A 22,952-nucleotide genomic window follows, 5' to 3' on the forward strand; every position below is an offset into this window, starting at 1 on the left:
TTTTCCATATCTGTGATTTTTCAGATTAACAATGGATTTTTCTTTTGGTAAAATTCTCATGATCTCTCCTAAATAAGTATTTATCTTCCATTCTGAAAAGCTGTAACATATGTTCAGATTATTCTAACAGTTCTCAACTTTTACTTTTCTGCTAAACTCCTATTGGCCTCATTATTTGGGGGGAAATCTGGTCTAAACGGTTCTGTTAAAAGTGCATTGCTGGCCACTTATCTAAATAATTGCTCTTTTTTTCCATTTTAACTGATACAGTTTCTGTTACCATAGAAATGCATTAGCATTAAAAACAAAAACAAAAAAACATACATTTTTTAAAAACCCAAAAGGGAAAAAAAATAATTCACTTACCTGAAATCCAACTTGGAAAAAATGTTTTATAAGAAAATGTCCCATTTAAAATGTCTTTCAGTGTGAGTGCTCTTGTATTTTCTTCAGAATTATGAACTGGGGGGGGGGGGAAGAAAACATATTATTTTTAAAAAAGATTAGTAACTCTAAATTTTAAGCCTCTATCTCATCTGTTCTTTCTTATATAATGAAAAAATCTGTCATTTGCAATGCACTTGTTTAACTCCTGTCATAATAGCTATAAGTATTATCTCCTTTTTTATAGACAGGGTAACTGAGGCTTAGACAGGTGGTGAGATTGCCTGAAAACTGGTGGAAAAACATTGAGGGGTATGAAGGGTGTAGAGGAGGACAATGCTGGATAGTGGAGATGTTATTCTTCAGTCAACGAAGAATTGTCAGGTTTTTAAGAAGGAAAGTAAAATGAGGTTCAACAACTCCAAGCCTTGCAAAAGTGAGATCAAAGACCTCAGGAGTCTGACTGAAAACCTAGCCTCTTAAGACTTGACTGCATTTCCTCACATAAGCTTGGCTTGGATTTCTACCGATTTAGCAATGATGTATTTTAGCATCCCAGTTGGTCAGATGAGATCAGCCTGAATCCTTACCATCAGATGTCTCAAGAGGGTCATTAATGAACAGAGATAATTATTTATCTTGTCTACAGATTGTTATAAGCAGAAAGTGAACCAGAAGAAAAGAAAACCTCATCATCTAGATAAATAATCTTAAAAATTCCAAGAGTAGAGGTTTTGCATATAAAAGCTAACCTAATGTAGCTTCTAACCATAAGCAAATTTTACCTATATTGAAATCCTCCCAAACAACTGTGTTTTTCAAACATGACTATTCTCAAAGCCCTGAAACAGTCAGATGTGCCAAATGAATAGTATGACAACCAACTTCCAATCTCCTTCATGCCCATACAGTGGTCCCTTCTCTGTCACGGGGTTAGGTTCCAGAACCCCCCGCAATAAGTGCAAATCCGCAAGGTAGTGACCTTATATTTATTACCCTCCCCATACTCTTATAAAACTTTCCCATACTGTTATTAAACTTTCCACACTTATTTTGCCACAAAAAAATTAAAATAATAAATATATAAAAATCCCATGATATAGCAAAAAATTCATAATACAAATTTAGACATACACAATTTTAAAATCTGGTGAATCACATGAACCATATGGCAAGAAACGACTATATTGCTGTTCTTTATCTCACCCACTGTACCCCTTCTCTAAGCTATCACTTACAGAATCAAAACCTGGAAAAATATCCTATACCTTGACTAGCATTTATGAATCTGGTATTTTCCCATGTAAAAATAAAATTGTTGAAGATGAGAGTTTTATCTTCCTGCTAAACTCTTTCATAGCTGATTCTTAGGATAAAGACCAAAAATGTTACTCTGAACAATAGTCCCTAGTGAGTGACCTATCCCTTCAGCCCCTTCTTGTCCCTCCTTATTGCTTTCTAGACTTCAAATATACTGAGCTTTCTGTTCCTCAAATATTAATTGCTTTCTATGGGACTTTGGCACCTCTTTCCACCATCTTTCTTCTCATAACTTCTATGCAGACTTCAGTACTCAATATGAGGGTCACTTTCTCTGGGAAGCCCTTCCTGAACCCCTGGTTTAGGTCTGGCTCCCTTGTTATACATTATCCGAGGCCATGTTTCTTTTGTTTAAGAGCATTTGTCTTGGTTTGTAATCATGTATGTATTATTTGAGTGATTATTTTATTAATATTTCTCTACCTCCCTTTGTATTCTCAAAACAGTCATGACAAGGTTGGAGACCATGCATGCCTAGCTTTACTCATCATCATATTCCTAGTGTCTAGCATGTAAGAGTGATTAAATAAATACTTGTTTAATAAATGGATACATGAAATGAAGTTTGGAAAGATAAATGAATGGAGGGATAGACAGATTGGGTTTGTGCCCATATATATAGAATTGTCCTACTGCTAATTTCCTGTATGGCTTTGGTAAGTCAATCTCTGGCTTCAGAGCTTTCTCTCCTGTAAAATAAAAGACTGGACTAGTAAATGTTGATCATATCTACCAGTTCTACCACATTTGATTTTGAAATCTCAACTGTAATCACTTATGAGTATTATTATTTTTTTAAGATTTTATTTATTTGTTTTTAGAGAGAGAGAGTTTGAAGGCAGTGGGGTTGGGGGTGAGCAAGAAGCATCAACTCCCATATATGCCTTGACCAGGAAAGCTCAGGGTTTCAAGCTGGCAACTTCAGCGTTCCAGGTCGACACTTTATCCACTGTGCCACCACAGGTCAGGTTACCAGTATTATTCAAATAAATATTTTTGATCAGTGTTTCCCAAACTAATTTGACCAATGGAAATTTTTTGTGATTGTTTTTGAATATCTACTAAAATCATAGTCTGGGGAAAAAAGCTGTTTCAGATTAAGTTATTAGTATGTATAATTAATATTTACTTTTATTCTAATATAAAATTTATCAGTTGTACTTGGAACATTCTGATCATCCTGCAGCTTTATAACTGAAATATCACAATCACCATAAATATAGTCAGTATCACATATATGCATAAATAATTTTTTTTCTTCTTTTAAGTGAGAGGAGGGGAGATAGAGAGACAGAGTCCTGTATGCACCCTTTATCAGGATGACCCAACAACCCCCATCTGGGGCCGATCCTCAAATAAACCAAGCTATTCTCACTCAGCTTCTAGAGCCAACACTTGAACCAACTGAGCCACTGTCTGTGGGAGGGGAAGAGAGAGAGAAGGGGGAGAGGGAGGGGGAGAGAAGCTGATTGTTGCTTCTCGTGTGTGCCCTGACCAAGAATTGAACCCAGAACTTCCATAAATAAAATTATTAAAAAACAAATAGTTGAAAATTATCTTTTAAGTACTTATTCCTATTCATTTTCTTTTTTTATAGCATTAGTAATTATGTTGATCCTTACCAGATTTTTCAAAAAGATTTCAAGTATTGGTTATTTACTCTTATAACCTTTAATTTAGATTATCTGGGAAAGTTACAAGAGAGTATATTTCATATTACTTCCTAGTTATTCATTTATTTTAAATGTATTCATAGTAGTTATAAATGCCAATAATCTATATAGAGAACTTAGCATATATCACATTATGACTCAAATGATCTGTATAGCAATTTTAATCATGTATTAATTGTACTACTAATTATGATGATGATAATAAGCCCCACCAGCCCCCAAGAAGTAGAAATGTACAGAAAATATATCCAGAGGAGCCAGCTACATTTATGCAGAACTAAGGTTTATACACAGATTTGGGATAGGTGAATACTCCTAACCTCACGTGTGGTACAGGCGAGGCTTGGAAAATGTGAGCTTTATGCTGGAGTCAGGCTGGGCTCAGAATGATACCAAATCAAATAGAAATGATTTAAATTAGTCATTTTTCTCTTTCTGCTGAAAATGACCAAATGTTTATCAATGCAATAATATGTCTGCTTTGATATGTTGCATTAGGTCACATGTCCAGAGTTCTAAAACATAAAGTTTACTTAGAATTTTTAATCCAAGCTCTGGTTCTTTATATATTTAGAAAGATTATAAACATAATAATGTTTACACTATAAATCCTGACCCCTATTATCAGCAACAAGTGAAATAACCTTCATTGGGCTCTATGAAAGTGCTATTGGCTTATTGCTGTCTCAACACCTAGCTCAATTTATTGAATATAAATGTTTTGTCACCATATTTATGGGAATTGTATAAGGTAATTGTCTTTATCAATAAGAGTGGAACTGGTGTTTGATTTTTCTCATTTGTATATGCCCTGTTGTTAGGACAATGTATGGCATATAGTGGAAACATGATAAACATTTGTTGAATAAAAAAATTAATCAACTTAACAGATTTTATGTTAACTTATTTTTATTAATTTTCCCCAAAGATATACCTGCCCTTTCTCTCTGCCTTCCTGTCCATGTTGTTAATTTCACATATGCCCTCTTCTACCTGAACAGTTCTCATTTAAAAATGTATTAAAAGTGAGTTCTTAGAGTCACTTGGAATACTTGTTTGAAAAACAGATTCCTAGTCCTTATCTCATGCCTACTGTTTAGAAAACTCTGGGGATGACGCCCTGGTAGTTTTCATTTTTGCCGATCCTTCCAGGGGATTCTTCTGCAAAGAATCCAAATTTAGTGATTTCACTGAATCTACTCAGTGAATTTTACTTCATAGTACCACTGTGCCTACCACTGTAATCGCCCCATGCCTATACATTCCTGATAAGTGGATGGGCAGGGGCTGCCTAGCAGTCCATAGCTCCTGAACATAGACTCCCCATAATAGTGTTAATCACGGGTTTCAAGGAATGTTAATGGTCTTCTATAATGTTTTTACCCCTATTCAATCTTCTTGCTCACTGTCTTTTGAGGTTATGTCCAAATGGGTTCTTCTTTAAGTATGTTTCCTCTGCTAATCCTTGAAAGAATGGAGAAAAAGCAAGGGGACTAATTTGGCCCCGATTAGATTAAAGCAAGTTTATAGGGAAAGCATTGGGGGTCTGATTTTCTTTTCTTTTTTTTTTTTTTTTTTGTATTTTTCTGAAGCTGGAAACGGGAGAGACAGTCAGACAGACTCCCGCATGCGCCCGACCGGGATCCACCCGGCACGCCCACCAGGGGTGAAGCTTTGCCCACCAGGGGGCGATGCTCTGCCCCTCGGGGTTATCGCTCTGCCGCGACCAGAGCCACTCTAGCGCCTGGGGCAGAGGCCAAGGAGCCATCCCCAGCGCCCGGGCCATCCTTGCTCCAATGGAGCCTTGGCTGCGGGAGGGGAAGAGAGAGACAGAGAGGAAGGAGGGGGTGGGGGTGGAGAAGCAAATGGGCGCTTCTCCTATGTGCCCTGGCCAGGAATCGAACCTGGGTCCCCCGCACGCCAGGCCGACGCTCTACCGCTGAGCCAACTGGTCAGGGCTGGGGGTCTAATTTTCTAATGTCTTCAATGTGTGTGTGTGAGTGTGTGAATCAGTATAAAATGTATCTCCATGGCATCAATCACACTAAACAAGTTCAATCACCTGAAAAAGATTTCACTAATAATTATTGTATGAATAAATTGATTTCCATGATATTTTTCAAATAATCTTTTAATATTGAATTGTAATCTTTTGATTATTTTAAAAGTTTAGTTTTGACATGTATAATATTTAAACTTTAAATATTTGAGCAGAAGTAGAAATGAATTCTGAAAACATAACTCTCTTCTATATGTAACTGACATTTACTTGATTACCACTTAATTCCTGACAGTGTTTTACAGTCAGATTGGCCCATCTTCAGCACAGTTCTTCATACACCACTTAAACACTCTAATTAACTATACTTTAATTATTTGCATTTCAACTTATTAAAGCAAAGCTGAAAAATATTTCAATTAGGAATACAAGAAATTACAATTCACAGAAATGATTCACAAGTAATGATTCACTATTCTAATTCTTTCTTAAAACTCCATGCTTATCCTTTATTAAGATTCTGTTTCTATGTCTGCCATTTAATTTTCTGGTAGTGAAAATTTGGGAATAAGTGTCAGAGCAGAGGCATCTGATATGAGCTCTAATGTTTATCACAAACTAAATAAGAAAATATGGCTTATTAAAGTGGGCACACAAATGGCCGACAGGTCCCTTTGGTCTCATTTCTATTCTTGATTCAGAACTGATGTGGATGAAGCCCCAGCAAAGAGGGTGAGGTGGGTCCCCAGGCACACCATACGTGTCTTTCTGCTGGCTCTGCAGACACCCTGTCTATGAGGAGGCATCGGCTGCAGCCCTTGCATCCGGCCATGTTTGTTTCTAGAGTGAGTACCACAGGGGCAAATGTAGGAAATATTAGGGTGTGGAATTTACTATTTAAAGACAAATATTATATTTGGTCAGAGGGTGGCAATTGGGGGAAAAATGGATCTGGGTTAGCTTTACATCACTCATAGAAATAGTATAATTTATTCAGGTTATATAAGTACCAAGCGCTCTACATGCATGGTCCCATTAAACCTTCACAGCAGGCCCTGGCCAGTTGGCTCAGTGGTAGAGCGTCGGTCTGGCGTGCAGGAGTCCCGGGTTCGATTCCTGGCCAGGGCACACAGGAGAGGCGCCCATCTGCTTCTCCACCCCTCCCCCTCTCCTTCCTCTCTGTCTCTCTCTTTCCCTCCCGCAGCCAAGGTTCCATGGATCCCGGTCGAGCGCATGCAGGAGTCTGTCTGACTGCCTACCGGTTTCCAGCTTCGGAAAAATGAAAAAAAACAACAACAAACAAACAAAAAAACCTTCACAGCAGCTCTCTGAGATAAATATATATTATTATTAATTCCATTTCATTTCATTTACAAAGAAATGAAAATTAGAGAGGCAAAATAACTTGTCTAATAAATGATAGAGCTGGGGTTTAAATCCAGCTCCAATTGCTTTTAGAGGCTGGGCACTCCATCACTGGACTATGATTTAAAGTGAAGGAGCATGTGTAATAAAATAACAACAACAGCATAAACTAAACAAACATGAAGTCAAGAACCAAACACACAACAGGGAGATAGAATAAATATTTCTCAAAATGTAGGTCTACTGAGTTTCCTCTGCCAGCTCATCTCTCTCTAATTACTACATTAAATTTTACTGTGGTTCACACTGCTGTCCCTTAGGGCCTGAGGAAGAGCCACAGTCCTCAGCCATTTCATTCTACCCTTGCCACCACTGCCACACCTGACCCCCACTGGATTTCTTCTCAGAACTGCAGACCTTGATAGCGAACTTCTTCCTTATCACCTCCTCTTGCATATCTCATAAGCACTTCAAAATCATTTTATATAAAATAATTATATAAAGCTACAAAGAAAAATATTCCATGTTGTTTATTCAGATTTCTCCAAGCCAATGGCACTATCATCCATATAGTTCCTCAATTCCAATACCTGGGAGTAATCTCTGACCTCCCTCTTCCCTTTCTGCCTTTGTCCAACACCCAGGGTGGGTAACTGTACCACCAAAATCTCTCGATTCCTACTGCGCCACCAAGGCCAACACCCTTCTCACTAGGTAGGCAGCAATAAATGCCCAATTAGTACTTTAATTGGTACTTTATTGTGGTTTTGATTTACATTTTCCTAATGACTAATGATGATGAGCATCTTTTAATATGCTTATTGGTCATTTGTATATTTGCTTTGAAGAAATGTTTATTTTTTGTTCATTTGTATATTGGCTTATTTGCTTTTGTAAGAGTTCTTTATATATTCCAAGTGCAAATTTCTTATTATATAAATGATGCACGAACAATTTTCCCCCATTTTGTGTTATAATTCTGGGTAGTCTTTTCACTTCCTTGACGGTATCTTTTGCAACTAAAAATTGTTATAGTTCAATGATGTCCAATTTATGTACTTTTACTTTTCTTGCTTGTGCTTTTGGTCAAATATAAGAAACCATTGCCTAAGCCAAATATATGATTTATCCTTATGGTTTTTTTTAAAGAGTTTTAGTTTTAGCTCTTACATTTATTTAGGTCTTTTATTGATTTTGAGTTCATTTTTATGCATGCTGTGAAAAAGTGAGTGCAATATTATTTCTTGCATGTAAATATCTATCGTCTCAGCACCATTTGTTCAATTAAATTGTTATGGCACCTTTATTGAAAATCAATCAGCCATAAAGTAAAGCTCTATTTTTGGACTCTTAATTCTATTTCATTAATCTAAATATTTATTCTTTTGCCAGTACCACCCTGTCTATATGTAAACATTATAGTTAAGTTTGAAAGAAGAAAGTTATTCTTCCAACTTTGTTCTTTTTTGAGATAGCAATTCTGTGTCTTTTGCATTTCCATATGAATTTAAAAAGCAACTTGTCAATTTCAACAAAAAAGTCATCTCTGATTTGGATATGGATTTCACTTAATCTGTAGATATAGGTGGAAAGTATTGCCGTCTTTAAAAATATTAAATTTTATCCACAAACATAGGATTCATCCCAATTTATTTAGATCTTTTTGTATTGTTTATTGATAAGGTATAGAAATACAGTTGATTTTTATGTACTGAGCTTGTGTCCTGCAACTTTTCTAAACTTGTTTATTAGTTCTAGTGGTTCTTTAGTAAATTTCTTAGGCTATCATATAAATAAGATTATGAAATCTACAAATAAAGGTAGTTTTACCTTTTTCTTTCCAATCTGAATACTTTTTACTTATTTTTTTTTTTTTACCTATTTGCCCTGGCTACTATCACCAATAAAATATTGAACAGAAGTGATGAAAGCAGATATGCTTTTATGTTTTTGATCTTAGGGGAAAGCACAGAATCTTTCACCAGTGTCACTTGTACATTTTTTGTAGATGCCTTTTATCAAAGAAAGGAAATTCCTCCTATTTCTAGTCTGATGAGTGTTTTTACAATAAAAAGGGTGCTGGGTTTTGTTAACTCCTTTTTCTATGTCTACTGAGATAATCGTGAGGTATTTGTATTTAGCCTCTTAATATGATTTATTATAGTAGTTTGTTATTGGCTGTTAAATCAACCTTGTATTCTTTGGAAAAATTCCAGTTGTTGAGAATCTTTCTATCTATATTCATAGGAGATAATGGTCTGTACCTATTATTTGTCTCTCTTCTTTTCTTGTGATATCTTTGTATGGTTTTGGCATCAGAGTAATATTGGCTTTATAGAAGAATTTGAAAAGTGCTCTCTTCTCTTTCATTTTTTGGAAAATTTTTTCAAGGATTGGTAACAATTTCTCCTTGAATGTTTGGTAGAGTTTATCAGTGACACCATTTGGGCCTGGGTCTTTTTCATTGTTGCTTGCTTTTTGTTTTTTGTGGGTTTTTTTTGGGGGGGGGGTTAAATCACTAAATAAATCCTTGTAGTTGTTATGGTTCTATGCATATTTTTAATATATTCTTGAATAAATTTTGGTAGTTTGTATATTTCAGGAAGTTTATATGTTTTATCAAAGTTATATGATTTTTGACATAAAGTCTTTCTTTTAAAGAGTATTGTTACATCTATTTTTCTACCAAGTATAAAATTCTAATCTGTATGAAAAAATTAATTTAGATACTAAGAAATCTTATTTTTTATTATTAATAGGAATAAAGGTTAAAAAGGATTAAAAGTTTTTCTGATTATACTACATAATTTTTGTTAGTTCACCAGAATACTAAAATGAATAATATATTATTTGTTCCACTTAAAATAAGCAATGAATTTAATATGACTAATTAGTATTTCATTATCTTATGAATATATTATTTCAATGTGTGCCTATGTTAGTTTTTGCTATATTTAAAAGTTCTGTATGACTGTCTCTTCTTCTTAAGAACTTTTAGTTCTGATTCTAGATCCCTGATTTGAGCTTTAGAATATGTTTTTCTCCAGGTATATCAATACCTAAATATTCTGGTATAAGTTGCAACACAATCTGCTTAGGAAATTAGAGACAGGTAAACTTTGCATTATAGAAATCATCCAGAGATTTGGAATATTTTCTAAATTATTTATAATTTGGCAAAACTCAAAGAAAGCTTGCCAATATACATCTTCCGTGATTAAAAAAAAAACATTTTTTTTTATTAATTTGAGAGAAAGGGAAAGAGAGAGGCATCAACTTGATGTTCCATTTAGTTATTCCATTTTGAGTTGTGGACTCATTAATTACTTCTCATTCATGCCCTGACCAGGGATTGAACCTAAGACCTCATCATGCCAAGACAAGGCTCAATCCACTGAGCAATCCAGCCAGGGTCTCATTTTCTGTGACTTTAAAATTCAAGTGCAAATTAGAGAAATATAATCTGCAAAGTTGGTTTATTTACCCTCAACTCAAAAGCTCTTTTATGTTCTTGAGCTTTCAAAACCTTTTAGATTTCCCCATATTTCCTCCAAAAGAACAGTGAATAAATAAGCTTAAAACTCTTAAAATGTTTGAGGGCATCTGGTTCACAGTTCTAAATGTTGGTACTGGGAAAATCTCAAGCCTTAAAAACATATTCAGATCTTTTTTTATTTTTGTTTTTTTTATTTTATTTTTCTGAAGTTGGAAACAGGAAGGCAGTCAGACAGACTCCCACATGCGCCCGACCAGGATCCACCTGGCACGCCCACCAGGGGGCGATGCTCTGCCCATTTGGGGCGTCACTCTGTTGCAACCAGAGCCATTCTAGTGCCTGAGGCAGAGGCAATAGAGCCTTCCTCAGCACCTGGGCCAACTTTTGCTCCAATGGAGCCTTGACTGCGGGAGGAGAAGAGAGAGAGAGACAGAGAGGAAGAGAGGGGGAGGGGTGGAGAAGTAGATGGGCGCTTCTCCTGTGTGCCCTGGCCGGGAATCAAACCCGGGACTTCTGCACGCCAGGCCGACGCTCTACCACTGAGCCAAATGGCCAGGGCCCAGATCTTTTTTGAAAATGATTTAATCTCACATATATCTTGTTTTTTCAAAAATGGTTATTAAGGTTATAGTACAAGTAATAGTAACTATAACAATAATAGCAACAATGGATTTATGCCTAAAATACAGACATTCTAAATGATATTTCCTCTTACAAAATATTGTTTTCTATCTAAATTGTCTGTGATTTCATGTATCTCCTGAAATGGATCATATAAACCATGACTAGAGCAATCACTGTAATTTATACACAAGGTGAAGCAAAAGTAGGTTTACAGTTGTAAGTACACGAAACACAGCTTCTTCTTATATTGTTATTTAATTACTATATTATTTTCCATATGAAAACTGTAAACCTACATTTGCTCCACCCTGTATTTGCCTATAATCATATATATATATATGCATATTATCCTGTGCTAATTTGTTTACATAATTTTGGCCTCACAGCTATCAGTCCCTTTTGTTCCTTGAACTTCCCAAACACTTTCTTGCTTCTGGCCTTTGTACCTACTTTTCCTCTGCATTGAGGATTTACCTCACAGCTTGTGTCCTACCTGTCATTAAAATCTCAGCTCAAATATTATCTCAGAGAAGTCTCCATTAAACACCCTGGTTGTGAATGGAATTGTGTCTCTACAAAAACCATAGATTGAAGCTCTGACCATCAATGCGACTGGGATTTGAAATTAAGGCCCTTAAGCAAGTAACTAATTTTATATAATCATAATGGCAGAGCCCTAATCCAATATAACTGGTGTTTTATAAAAAGAGGAAGAGACACCAGGAGTGCACTTGCACAGACAAAAGGCCATGTGAGGGCACATAAAGAAGGCAGCATCTACAAACAAAAAGGAAAGCCTTTAGTGAAACCTGTCTACACCTTGATCTTAGACTTCTAGGATTCAGAACTGTGAGAAATAAATTTCTTTTTTTTTTTAAACCCAGTCTGTGGTATCCTGTAATCGCAACCCTAGCTACCTAACAAAATCTTCACTCCAGTTGTTTTTCAGAGCACTTTTAAGAATTTGAAATATTTTGTTAATTTATTTGTTTATTATCAAACTGTTCTTTTTAATGGTAGAGACTTTGTCTTTTATGTCCTAGACCAATGGCTGATATTTGAAAGGTAATAATAATTGTTGGACAAATAAGCCAAGGGTCCAAGAGCCACAGTGGACTGGATGCTTTGGATAATGGATGACTATGGGAAACTAATCTTTGTTTTTTTATATTTGGTAGATCATTATTTTTACTACCAGGAGATATCATATACCTTTTTTCAGTACAAAGGTTAACAATCCAATATTTATAGAAGTCTGGCAGGTATTATAAATAAATATGGAATCTTATGCGTAATAAAGCAGAAAGCTGCAGGGTCTGTGGCAAACTGGAGAAAGCATTGCCCATCTAAAGACACCTGCTTCTCAGCTAACTATTACCATGGCCCCAATGTGGCCAGAGCTAATCTTTAAAGAGAAGCCAAATATCTAAATTATAATGAGAAATCTCCTAATTTTTGATAATTGGTGATTAATACAAATTTTTATAAAACACAGCAGGTCCAAAACAACAACAATAAAAGAAAAGGTGCTTAAAGGTAGACAAGAGGACTTCAGGGAGATCTGAGGTCAGACTAAGCGGTTCTCCTTCTCTGAGAGGGGCTGGTGGCTGTGCCCAGGAGCCATTAGGGTGTGTCCATACTGCCTACCCCTTCTTCTTTTTCTTTCATTCAACTTTATTTTCCATTCTACTCTCCCCCATCTTTATCTTTTTCTCTTCTTTTATTTTCCTTCACTTGTGCCTCAGAAGTGCTCATGTCTCCTATGAGTGAGTACCTTGCATACAAAAGTTTCTCAGAATATCTGTTGTTTTTGATCCAAGCAAGTGGGAAATAGGAACAAGGATGATAAATAAAGATATAGACTCCCCTCCATTCTCACAATTAAGAACATTGTTGAAATTGAAATATATTCCACAGAAAGGCCTAGTTGTCATCTGTGTATATACATATATGAGGATGAAGAACACAGTCAAATTCTTATTAAGTAATGGCTCCATGTTAGAAATTATAGAAAAACAACAGCTAACATTTATTGAGTGTTTGCTCATCACTATGTGAGAAACTCTATGATCAGTAGGATTCAAGAAGAGAGCAGATAATTCCTACTTTTTTTTTCCACAAATGAATTCACAAAGGTGGATCTAGAAATTGAGAAACTATAAATCATGAAGTAAGATCAAACAGAATTTACTTTGGAGATTCTGGAGCCTCAGTCACTTTCCGATCATAGTTTTCTGCTTGTTTGCTTTTTGTTATGATCCCCTCTATCAACCTCTCGAAACAAGGTCTATGTCAGTGGTAGTCAACCTGGTCCCTACCGCCCACTAGTGGGCGTTCCAGCTTTCATGGTGGGAGGTAGCAGAGCAACCAAAGTATAAATAAAAAGATAGATTTAACTATAGTAAGTTGTTTTCTAAAGATTTATTCTGCCAAACTTAGCAAAAATCCGACATAAAGTATTTGGTAAGTAATTATTATTATATGCTTTAACTTGCTGTAACTCTGCTTTATAAATTTTATAAAGTAAAGTTACTTCCCTACTTTATAAATCACCATTACTGTGGAACCAGTGGGCGGTTGGACAATTTTACTACTAACAGAGATACAAAAGTGGGCGGTAGGTATAAAAAGGTTGACTACCCCTGGTCTGTGTGTTTCCCTTTGGGGTTGGCAGAAGTGAGGGGAAGGAGTGGAGCCCTGTTTCCACTCTCAGCCTGGTTGCATCTTCACACCAGAAGAGGAGTGATGCTTGGGAAGATGAGGAACATTAAATGGAGGCAGGAGAACAGAAAAGGAACCAGTTGATGGGGAGTAGGCTAGGGTCAGAGCAGAGAGCCTGGGACTATGGGGTAGGTGTCCATACATGCTTTCCATTTGATGAAAATAAAAATGGGAAATTTTGAAATTTTTAAAAAAGATGGTTGTCTCTTATTTTCATTATTATGTGAGTGATCTAAATGAATCTTTCTCCTTTCACCACTACATTTTCTACTCGTTCTTAAAGTTCTGTCTAAATTCTCCACAGCTTTTTAAATCCCGAGGCCAGTGTTTCTGAGACCCCCTGTCTCCATGGAAAAGCTACTGTCATTTCTTCTTTCATTTGAACCTGGTGGGGAAGGGCAGAAATCCGATTTCCTCTTGGCGGTGAAGACCATGTATCCGGTCTGGCTTCTCACCCTGACTTTCAGAGGGACATCTCGACTGCTGTACCTTTGTCTCCCCAACAACTGGCACAGTAATAGGCAGGGAGCCAGTGGGACTTCACTCCTTAATATATAAATAAACTAGTGAATGTTTCTGAAGTGAGTCTTTAAGTTTCTCAAGAGAAGACTGTTCTTAAGTTAGCACATAATACAAAGGCATCTGGGGTAAATGTGAGGTAATGGGATTTTTGAGGAAGCTGGAGAAGGCCAGCTAGAAGCTTCTTTGGCTTCAAATTCCCTGTTCCTCCTCCTTCTTCCTTTTTCCTTTCTCCTGCCTTGCCTCCTTCGATCCTGTTCTCACCAGGCACTGGGCAGTTGTGCGAGCAAGAATCAGACCTGAAGTTCCAGAAACTAGGGCTGCCTGAGGAGTGGGTTGTGAGAAGAAGAAGGGAAGTCAGAGAATGATTAAACATCAGGGCTGCCTATACTACTAACTAAAAGGAAGAAGGGCTTCAGGAAATGGGGGGGGGGCGTGAATAGTCCCCTCTATTAAGTCATTGAAGTGACATTCTGTGAAGTTCTTTGGCCAATTTAGAATAGAAAGAGAATGGTACTATGGACAAAAAATAGAGCTCTCAGTTTTTTCATAATTTTTCTGTTTCTGAATGAGTAATAAAACTTCGCTTAAAGTTTAATTTGATTATTTCACTCTATCAGGAAACTGCTTTGCTCTCAGAATAATCCCATTGGTTGGAATGGAAAATTAGATTTTAAATGACATAGGATTTTAATAATATATGTACTTTATAACATACATTTATGTACATACTATGCATGTCTAAACGTGGATAGAAGGTAAGGATTGGGGTTATATATAATTACACAAATATCAATGTGTGTACAAACTTATGTATTATTTGTAAATGTAGAACTATAGTACATTTCTTAGTAGAAATTATGGCTCAAACTCCAAAGTGCAAAGGCAATCCATCATTGCCTGTGGACATGGAAGCCAGCTCACATTTGAGTCCATACACTTTTGTCCTCAGAATATTTATTTCTGAGGGAGCAAAGGGCCAATGTCAAGAACTGGAGAGTTTCTCTGACAATCAGGAGCTAATTTGAGATGAATTTACATTCAGTGGGTTAATAGGAACTAATCTGTCACCTGACAACTGCTAGTAGGAGGGAAATATGGTTCCCCAAACCAGTGAGGTGAAAATCTGATCTGAAAATAATTTTAACTTGAAAGAATATAAAAAAGCACATATGCACAAAATACATCTCAATTGCTTAAGAATAATGTGTGCTAGCAGAGCAGGCAATGGGCTACATACTAACACTGAAGATACAAGCACACTGCTTTCATCTTATTGGTTAACATGTTCATTTTGTAATTCTATAAAATTCCATAAACATCCTTTGAGTATTTTGAATTTTTCAAAATACTTTCTGTATTTTTTTCAAATATTTTTTGTATTTTAATTTTTTAAAACAACAGGTCATTTAAGACTCATACATTCTTTAGCTAAAGGTTTGTCATTGATTTCCCTCTCCTAACAGTTATCTTTACCAAAGTCACTTCCCACCTTAGCCATTATATGCTTTTAATAATTGTTGGTGCAAGCTTTTTCTCTTTCTTAATACTCTAAGGCATAAGACCTGTTATTATAGTATTTTTTTCTATTTTAGAACTTGAGTTTCTCTTCATAATAGTTTCACAGAAACTTATTCCTTTAATATTTCTAGATAATTTATAAATAGAGTCTTAATTTAAATTTAAACTGACCCCACTATCAGTCCATAGTATCTTCCAACTTTCAACAAAATGAGATTAATATTAACCTAAAACCTTTTTAAAAGAATTGATTTATCACTAGACATATTCTCACTTAATAATTTTTAGTTTTCTAATTTGATTGCTGATTGCTACCGCATCTAGAACAACAATGTCAATTTTTCTATTCTAGACTGTCTTCTTAAATTTTTGGAAAGATTTATAATAACCCATGGGTTCTGTTTTAACTTTTCCATTCACACTCATTTTTACTTTCTGTGAGGCATTTCAATAATGAAGAGCAATGTTAGTTAAAAAAAACATTGCTTCTAAAGGCCTATTGAAGCTTATAAGTTAGCATATATTGGAGCAGGTATGGAGATGATGTATAAAACTGCTTAGGTTTTTTTACTGCTGAAATAATACTCTTTCTACCTATGTTTTAAATTTCTCATTATTTCTGGTTGCACAAGAACATACCTGTGAGCTTCTAAGTCATCTTAGTAATAACAGACTCACTTTGGAAAATAAATACTTAAGAAATGTTCAATCCCTCATGACCATGTGTTAGTGCATTTTCCAAGGCAGGCAGCAAAGTAGAGAAAAGTTCTTACCTCCTGAAGGACGTAAGACGATGCACATCACCAATAAAGCAAGCATAGCAGAGGTGGCAACTCCAAATACAATTTTTAACCATGTCTGTATAAAATAAATGCAATTAGATATACACACGTTTTCTGCTGAGTAGTACGAAAGACAAGATTTTGTTTACAGCTAAGTCCTATTTCTCCTTCTCCACAAAACTTTTGATTGTCTTCCACTGGTCTGGCTATAATTGCTGGAATTTTTCCAGCTCCACAAAGACAAATGTTTCTATAGTATATTTAGAACAAGCTCCCAATGCCAACCCACTCCAGGAAATACGTACTTATGTATAAATCCTCACCTTTTAAACAACAGAAAACTCTGATTACACTCAATTCTTCCAGCCCGCATTCTTTAGCAACACCTGAGTTTGCATATACTAACCTTCATTTTTCCAGATGTTTTTGAAAGTTAGCTAATCTGACTTCAGAGCGTGGGTCACTGGATCTGTGAAAACCGTTGAAAGGGAGTAAGTCTGTCTTCGGAGTTGGAAGCCGAAGTTAGGACAAGGTTTTCTTTTCTTTTCTTTTTTTTTCTTTCCACGGACTTTTCAATACCGTGCCAAATTTCAAAAGATTTCTGTAAAATTAGAAACAGATTTTGGGGGCGTTCTTGGCCTTGAAATGAACTATGAGTGGCTTGAAGGAAGTTTTACAGCCTTCTCATCCTTGTAAATTCTACACCAACATCTGCTTACGTTGACACACAGAGGTTTTTAACTTTTTTTTTTTACAAGTTCAGTTTTATGTTTCATTTTCATCTAGAAGTCTCTCACTGATGACTTTGGCAATTTATTGGATTTCTTATAACCTCTCTATTTGGAAACAAAAAAAATTAAATAACACAAACTTCCAATATAAATATTCTCATTTTGAGGAGAAGAAGAGTATAGCCACGTAAGATTGTGTGAGCAATATGCCATATAACTAACTGCATGGTTGTTTTTTTTCCCTCTGAGAGACTGTGAGGAACTGCAGACAGATATGTTTTTCTTTCAGCACAATTTCTTTGTCCACATAGCACCATATGCACTTTCAGTAAATACAGAAGTTTAAAAATTCAGCTGTCTAAACCTACGACTGCTTTCCTTAAAAGAAATAAAAAGCCATCTGGTGAAATTTAGTATGGGTTAGGTGTGTATGCACAGGCCAGAAAGATGGAAAGATCAGTAAGAATAATTTACCAGCAGACCTTTGCACAAATGGAAATGGCTTTGCAAAAGTGATACTTTTGCTTCTATTTCAGACTATCTTCTGAGAGAGGAGACCATTTAGTAATTATAAAGCCTTTAATATAAATACAGAAACATTTGAAAAGAGAAGAAAGTTGCATATACAATTTCATTAGGCTAAATCCACATAATTTCAAAGCAATTGGTCAGCTTGACAGATCAGTAAAATGTGTGACTGAATGAAAAACATGCATAGAACAGCTTCTGGGAGTATTCTGGCTGATTCAGTAAAATTCACATGAACAGAATCTGTGGTTCCACATAAACACAGCTATTTACTTACTGCGTCTTTAGTTTTCCCACTAATAGTTTTCCTCTTTGGAAGTCTATAATGTTCTCAACCTGACTAACACAAACTTTAGGGTGACCTTTCATGGATTATTTATAAACAGTATTGAAGAAATGTTACTGAAATTGGTTGCTGTTTGCTTTTGTTAACTGGTCTGGCTAACATGGGAGGCTTTCTCCAGCAAACAGCAGGATGGTAGCTTGTGAACTTTCTCTCAGACATTCTCCAGACAGGCTTCCCTGAATTCCAGCCTGATGAAAGTTCTGTTGAGGAAAATGAGTCATTAAGCACTTACTGGCAGAGAGATGTAGCCACCCTGCTTTGAGATGAGGCCCCCCTCTTTTCCTGGTGATGGGGCCAGCTCTTCACAAACAGAAGCAAGCACCAAGAGTAATATCCAAGTTATGCTATACACCTGTAGACATCTCCACGTGATTGGGAGGTTTTTCAAATCAGAGCTAAAAGCCACCAGCCAGGTCCCAAATGGACTGCTCTCATGTGAGTCCTCTCAGATTGACTGCCTTCTGTGGAAAATTCACATAGCCTGTTCTCAGAAGTTCTGTTTCAGCCTGCCAAAGCCCCAGAGCCCACAAGGTCTTTCTAGTGGGTCATTTCCAAGAATGCATGCTGTGAAGAAAAACTGACCAATAAATGATTAAGGTGTAATTAAAATGGATACTATTTGCTTTGGCAATTAAAAATGCACTAACATGTGACTAGTTTGTGTACCACTTAGGAAGGCAGCCGCGTGTGGGCATTCCCAGGAGACTCATTTAACAGTCTCCATGAGGAAATCGGGGTGCTTCAGGAGGGACAACTTTAAGTTGAAACTGTTAGTCAGGGGGAGAGTTATGAATCTAAAACATGCTTATTTAATTTTGTTTGGGGGTTTTCTTTTTAGAAGTTTGGGTGATTCAAACTGCAACATAACTGTTATGAACTGTTTTAAGAAAAATGAAACTGGCCTGACCTGTGGTGGCGCAGTGGATAAAGCGTCGACCTGGAATGCTGAGGTCGCTGGTTCGAAACCCTGGGCTTGCCTGGTCAAGGCACATATGGGAGTTGATGCTTCCAGCTCCTCCCCCCTTCTCTCTCTCTGTCTCTCTCTTCTCTCTCTCCCTCTCTCTCTCCTCTCTAAAAATGAATAAATAAAATAAAAAAATAAATAAATAAAATAAAATAAATAAATTAAAAAGAAAAAAAAGAAAAAAGAAAAATGAAACTGACTACAGAAACAAAGATGTCAAGAGTTTTTCCATTTGATTTTATGGATTAGCGATATTTTGCTTATAACAGAGCTACACATCTCCATCCTTTTAGTATAATGTGTGAGAGTTCCAATTTTTCTCTAAACAGGAATTCCTACAAAAATGTGGATCATTTTATATTAGGATTTCTATACTAGCTTTTTCTCCTTTTAGAGTCAAAATGAAAATTCTGATGCTAACTTTTTTTAAAAAAAAAAACATTAAGGAAACTGACTAGTATCTTTATTTTATACAGGTAACATCCAGTCAATATTTTTGTTGAGAAAAAAATATGAAAATGTCTTAGTTTGCATTCTCAGAGAGCTTACATTCTAGGACAAGAATGGCAGATAAGTTCATACCTATTATTTTATTTTTCTTTCCTGGAGCTTTTGCTGAGAATGACCCTGAAGCTGAGTTTGTGATTAGCAGGAGAGAGTGTCCTGACTGGTTGTTGATTTTGGCATGGACCCAGGCAGAGGGACAGAAACTACACATAGCACATATCTGTAATTGTCCTCTCAAGTCTAATTTTGGTCAGAACTGGAACTATCTTCAGAAAGCAACTGTGTATCTGTTACAATGCTACAAAAATGAAAAGTATCACTTTGGTCTATCAAAATTAATAGCAAGATTTAGGATAATAGATGCTCAGTTGACTTTTTTCAGAGATGGACTTTATAAGGATTAAGTTGGAATATGATGACATTCTGGGCAAGCTAACTAGAACATAAATCTTTAACTTACTAAGAGAGTTTCTAGAACTATTTAGTGATAGCCATTGTAAGTCTGCCAAAATTTATTTTGATTTAGTTGTTTTCCCAGAAAACACATTCAGCCATATATTCTTAAAGTGTTAAGGGAAGACCATGCTGCAAGCATAAATAAAAATGTTGTCTTTTTATTTGGGGGTAGAGAGATAAAGAAAGGGGGATGTCTTTATTTACCAAAAGCTAAATCAGATTATTTAAGAATAAGCAATAAGTAAGAAATATGAGGTCAAGTGTGAATCAACATAAGCTTGATTTTGTACTCTTTAAAATAAGAGTTTTCTCCAAAGAATGCCATGCCTACCCTTTTAATTATTCGAATTCAATAAACATTTCCTGTTTACTGTTATATACAAAGTGCTTTAATGCATTATTTCATTTAACTCATACCAAAACTCACTTTACTGATTAAGAAATGGAACACAGGAAAATATAGGTAACTTCGCCAAGATTAGAATATGGGCTAGTGTTATTATATTACATTGCTTCTTTGTGATCATTTCTGGAACTAACTCTAAAGTAATAAGAATTAAAAAAAAAATTAGATGATAGTCCTGGCCAGTTGGCTCAGTTGTATAGCATTGGTCTGCTGTGTGAATGTCCCAAGTTCGATTCCTGGTCAGAGCACATAGGAGAAGTGACCATCTGCTTCTCCACCTCTTCTCCTCACCTTTCTTTCTCTCTCTCTTTCCTTCCCACAGCAATGGTTTAATTGGTTTGAGAGTATTGGCCCTGAGCCCTAAGGATGGTTCTATGGAGTTGTCACCTCAGGTGCTAAAAATAGCTCAGTTGCAAGCATGGCCCCAGACAGGCAGAGCTTTGGTTCTAGATGGGGGTTGTAGGTGGATTCCGGTCAGAAAGCATGCGGGAGTCTGTCTATCCCACCTACTCTCACTTGGAGAAAAAGAAAAGCAATTTTTTTGGTTGATTTTTTTTTATTGAGAGACATCTTAAAGGTATGAAGGTAAAATCATTAGAACCAAAATATGTATGGTCCTAACATCTTCAGAGGACATTGTTTTACATGTCTCAAAATTAGAGCAATGCTGTTCAAAATATTAACTTAGAGTTTTGTTAGACCTGGGGTCTAGTAATCAGAGCAATCAGAATACCCATCAAAAGAGACTTTGAGATCCAAACTAGGAAGAGCCCAGAGATCTTGAAAGCACATAATAACTATAACATGTTTATAATAGATTTGAAAAGAGTGGCATAACACAGCATCAATGAGAAAAGATAGAGTCTGAGGTATTTATTGAATCTATTTTCTAAAACTACAATTGTTCCATAGTGAGGATATAAAGCAATATGATCTCAAATTTGTAATTAGTATCTTCTACCTCAATAAATGTTGTATTTAGATGTCATTGGCTTATTATCTTATAATGATTAGGGCAATTTGTCTTTGGAGGTGCAGAGAGTTATCTATCAAAGACAAATTAGAAAAGAAACAGAGAAACAATCTATTTCTTTGAGTGTTTTAATGTAATTTCAAAATGCAAAAATTACATCTCCTTACAAGTGGTTAATTAAGAGAAAGACTAATTAAATAGTATAAAATTACTGTGTAAGCACCTTCTATAATTTGATATAATTATTAAGCAAACTGCTATTTTACTAGTATGTTTAGAGAATATTATTACTACTAGCTGATTTTCATTGAACACCTCTGTTGAGCCTGACATTTTTTTAAACACTTGATGTATGCTTTCTCATCTTATCCTCAGAACGTTAGTGCTACAGTTACTATATTGTCATGACTGTGTGCTCATAAGCTATGTGAGTGACAGAGATGGGACACGTACTCAGGTGGCCTTGTTCTATACCATAATTTGATTGCCCTATGTTTTGAGTTCTGACAGGAAGGTAAATATAACTACAATGATGGGATGTATAATTGAGGCTAGATCTTGGAGGAGGTGAAACAGAAGGAAGAAATTAGATGAGCTACTAGATATCTTAAGGAGCCAGAAACATGCATTGTAGTAGTAACTGAGTGAGAGGGTGGAAAATAAAAAGTGTTGATATCAGAAAGCAGCAGGTTTCAGTTTAAGATTTCAGTGCAAGGCCTAGGGTGTGGATCCAGAAATGAGTGACTGAGGTAGAAGAAAGAAGTGAAAGTACCTAGAATTATATCTGGCAAACAGTGTCTCCAGGATGTCTGTCAAATTAGGACAATACGTGAGGAGGTGGAGAGAAATATCCAGAATCACATTCTAATCTTTCTTTTTTTTTTTCACATCACAATGCCAAAGGAAGGCATTGATGAACAAGAATAAATAGATTTCAGATAACTATCTCCACAGCATTTGAACAGTTGGGCATGTTGTATATCCATCACCTAAAATTAAATCATTTTTTGTCACCCTATATTTGTCTTTCTTTACACCCTTCCTCCAGTTTCCTCCCACACCTCTTCCTCCTACCCCCCAGTAAATACTGCACTTTTATCTATGTCCATGAGTCTCAGTTTTATATCCCACCTATGTGTGAAATCATATAGTTTTTAGCTTTTTCTGAATTACTTATTCCACTCAGTATTATGTTCTCAAGTTTCATCCATGTTGTTGTAAATTATACTATGTCATCATTTCTTATGGCTGAGTAGTATTCATTGTATATATGTACCACATTTTCTTTATCCGATCCTCTTTTGAGGGACATTTTGGTTGTTCTAATCTCTTTATAAAAGAGTTGGAGAGGTTTCCAGTTCAAGATGGTAGATTGAACTTCAATTGCTTTGCTTTCTGAAACTCTATTATGCTTATTGTAAATGGAGGAAAAGGATAAGACATGGAATAGTGGAAAGGATGGAGAGAGTATAATCAATGGGTAAAGCAGAACTGAAAGACAATTGCCTGCAACGCACCTGGAAAGAAACTTTTATGAAACAATTCAAACTTGAGATTACATTTACCATTGATTATAAGAAAGAGAAATGGGGCTGGAAAATAGAGGATTAGTTGGACAATTATATATGAATGTTTCA

At 35.9% G+C, this 22,952-nt stretch overlaps 1 protein-coding gene across 1 annotated transcript in view; it reads right to left on the reverse strand.

Moving 5' to 3' along the window:
* FAP (fibroblast activation protein alpha) overlaps window positions 1-16,941 on the reverse strand; it is a 75,229-nt gene extending 58,288 nt beyond the window's left edge. Inside the window, exons 1-3 of the mRNA XM_066345072.1 lie at window positions 16,811-16,941; window positions 16,396-16,480; window positions 367-462 (exon numbers count right to left, since the gene is read on the reverse strand). Of these exons, the coding sequence (XP_066201169.1) occupies window positions 367-462; window positions 16,396-16,480; window positions 16,811-16,816 (187 nt within the window). The 5' untranslated portion in view covers window positions 16,817-16,941. The remainder of the gene's footprint in view (window positions 1-366; window positions 463-16,395; window positions 16,481-16,810) is intronic.
* Window positions 16,942-22,952: the final 6,011 nt, after the last annotated feature.

The sequence above is a fragment of the Saccopteryx leptura genome, chromosome 7, assembly GCF_036850995.1.
Source record: "Saccopteryx leptura isolate mSacLep1 chromosome 7, mSacLep1_pri_phased_curated, whole genome shotgun sequence".
Lineage (NCBI taxonomy): Eukaryota > Metazoa > Chordata > Mammalia > Chiroptera > Emballonuridae > Saccopteryx > Saccopteryx leptura.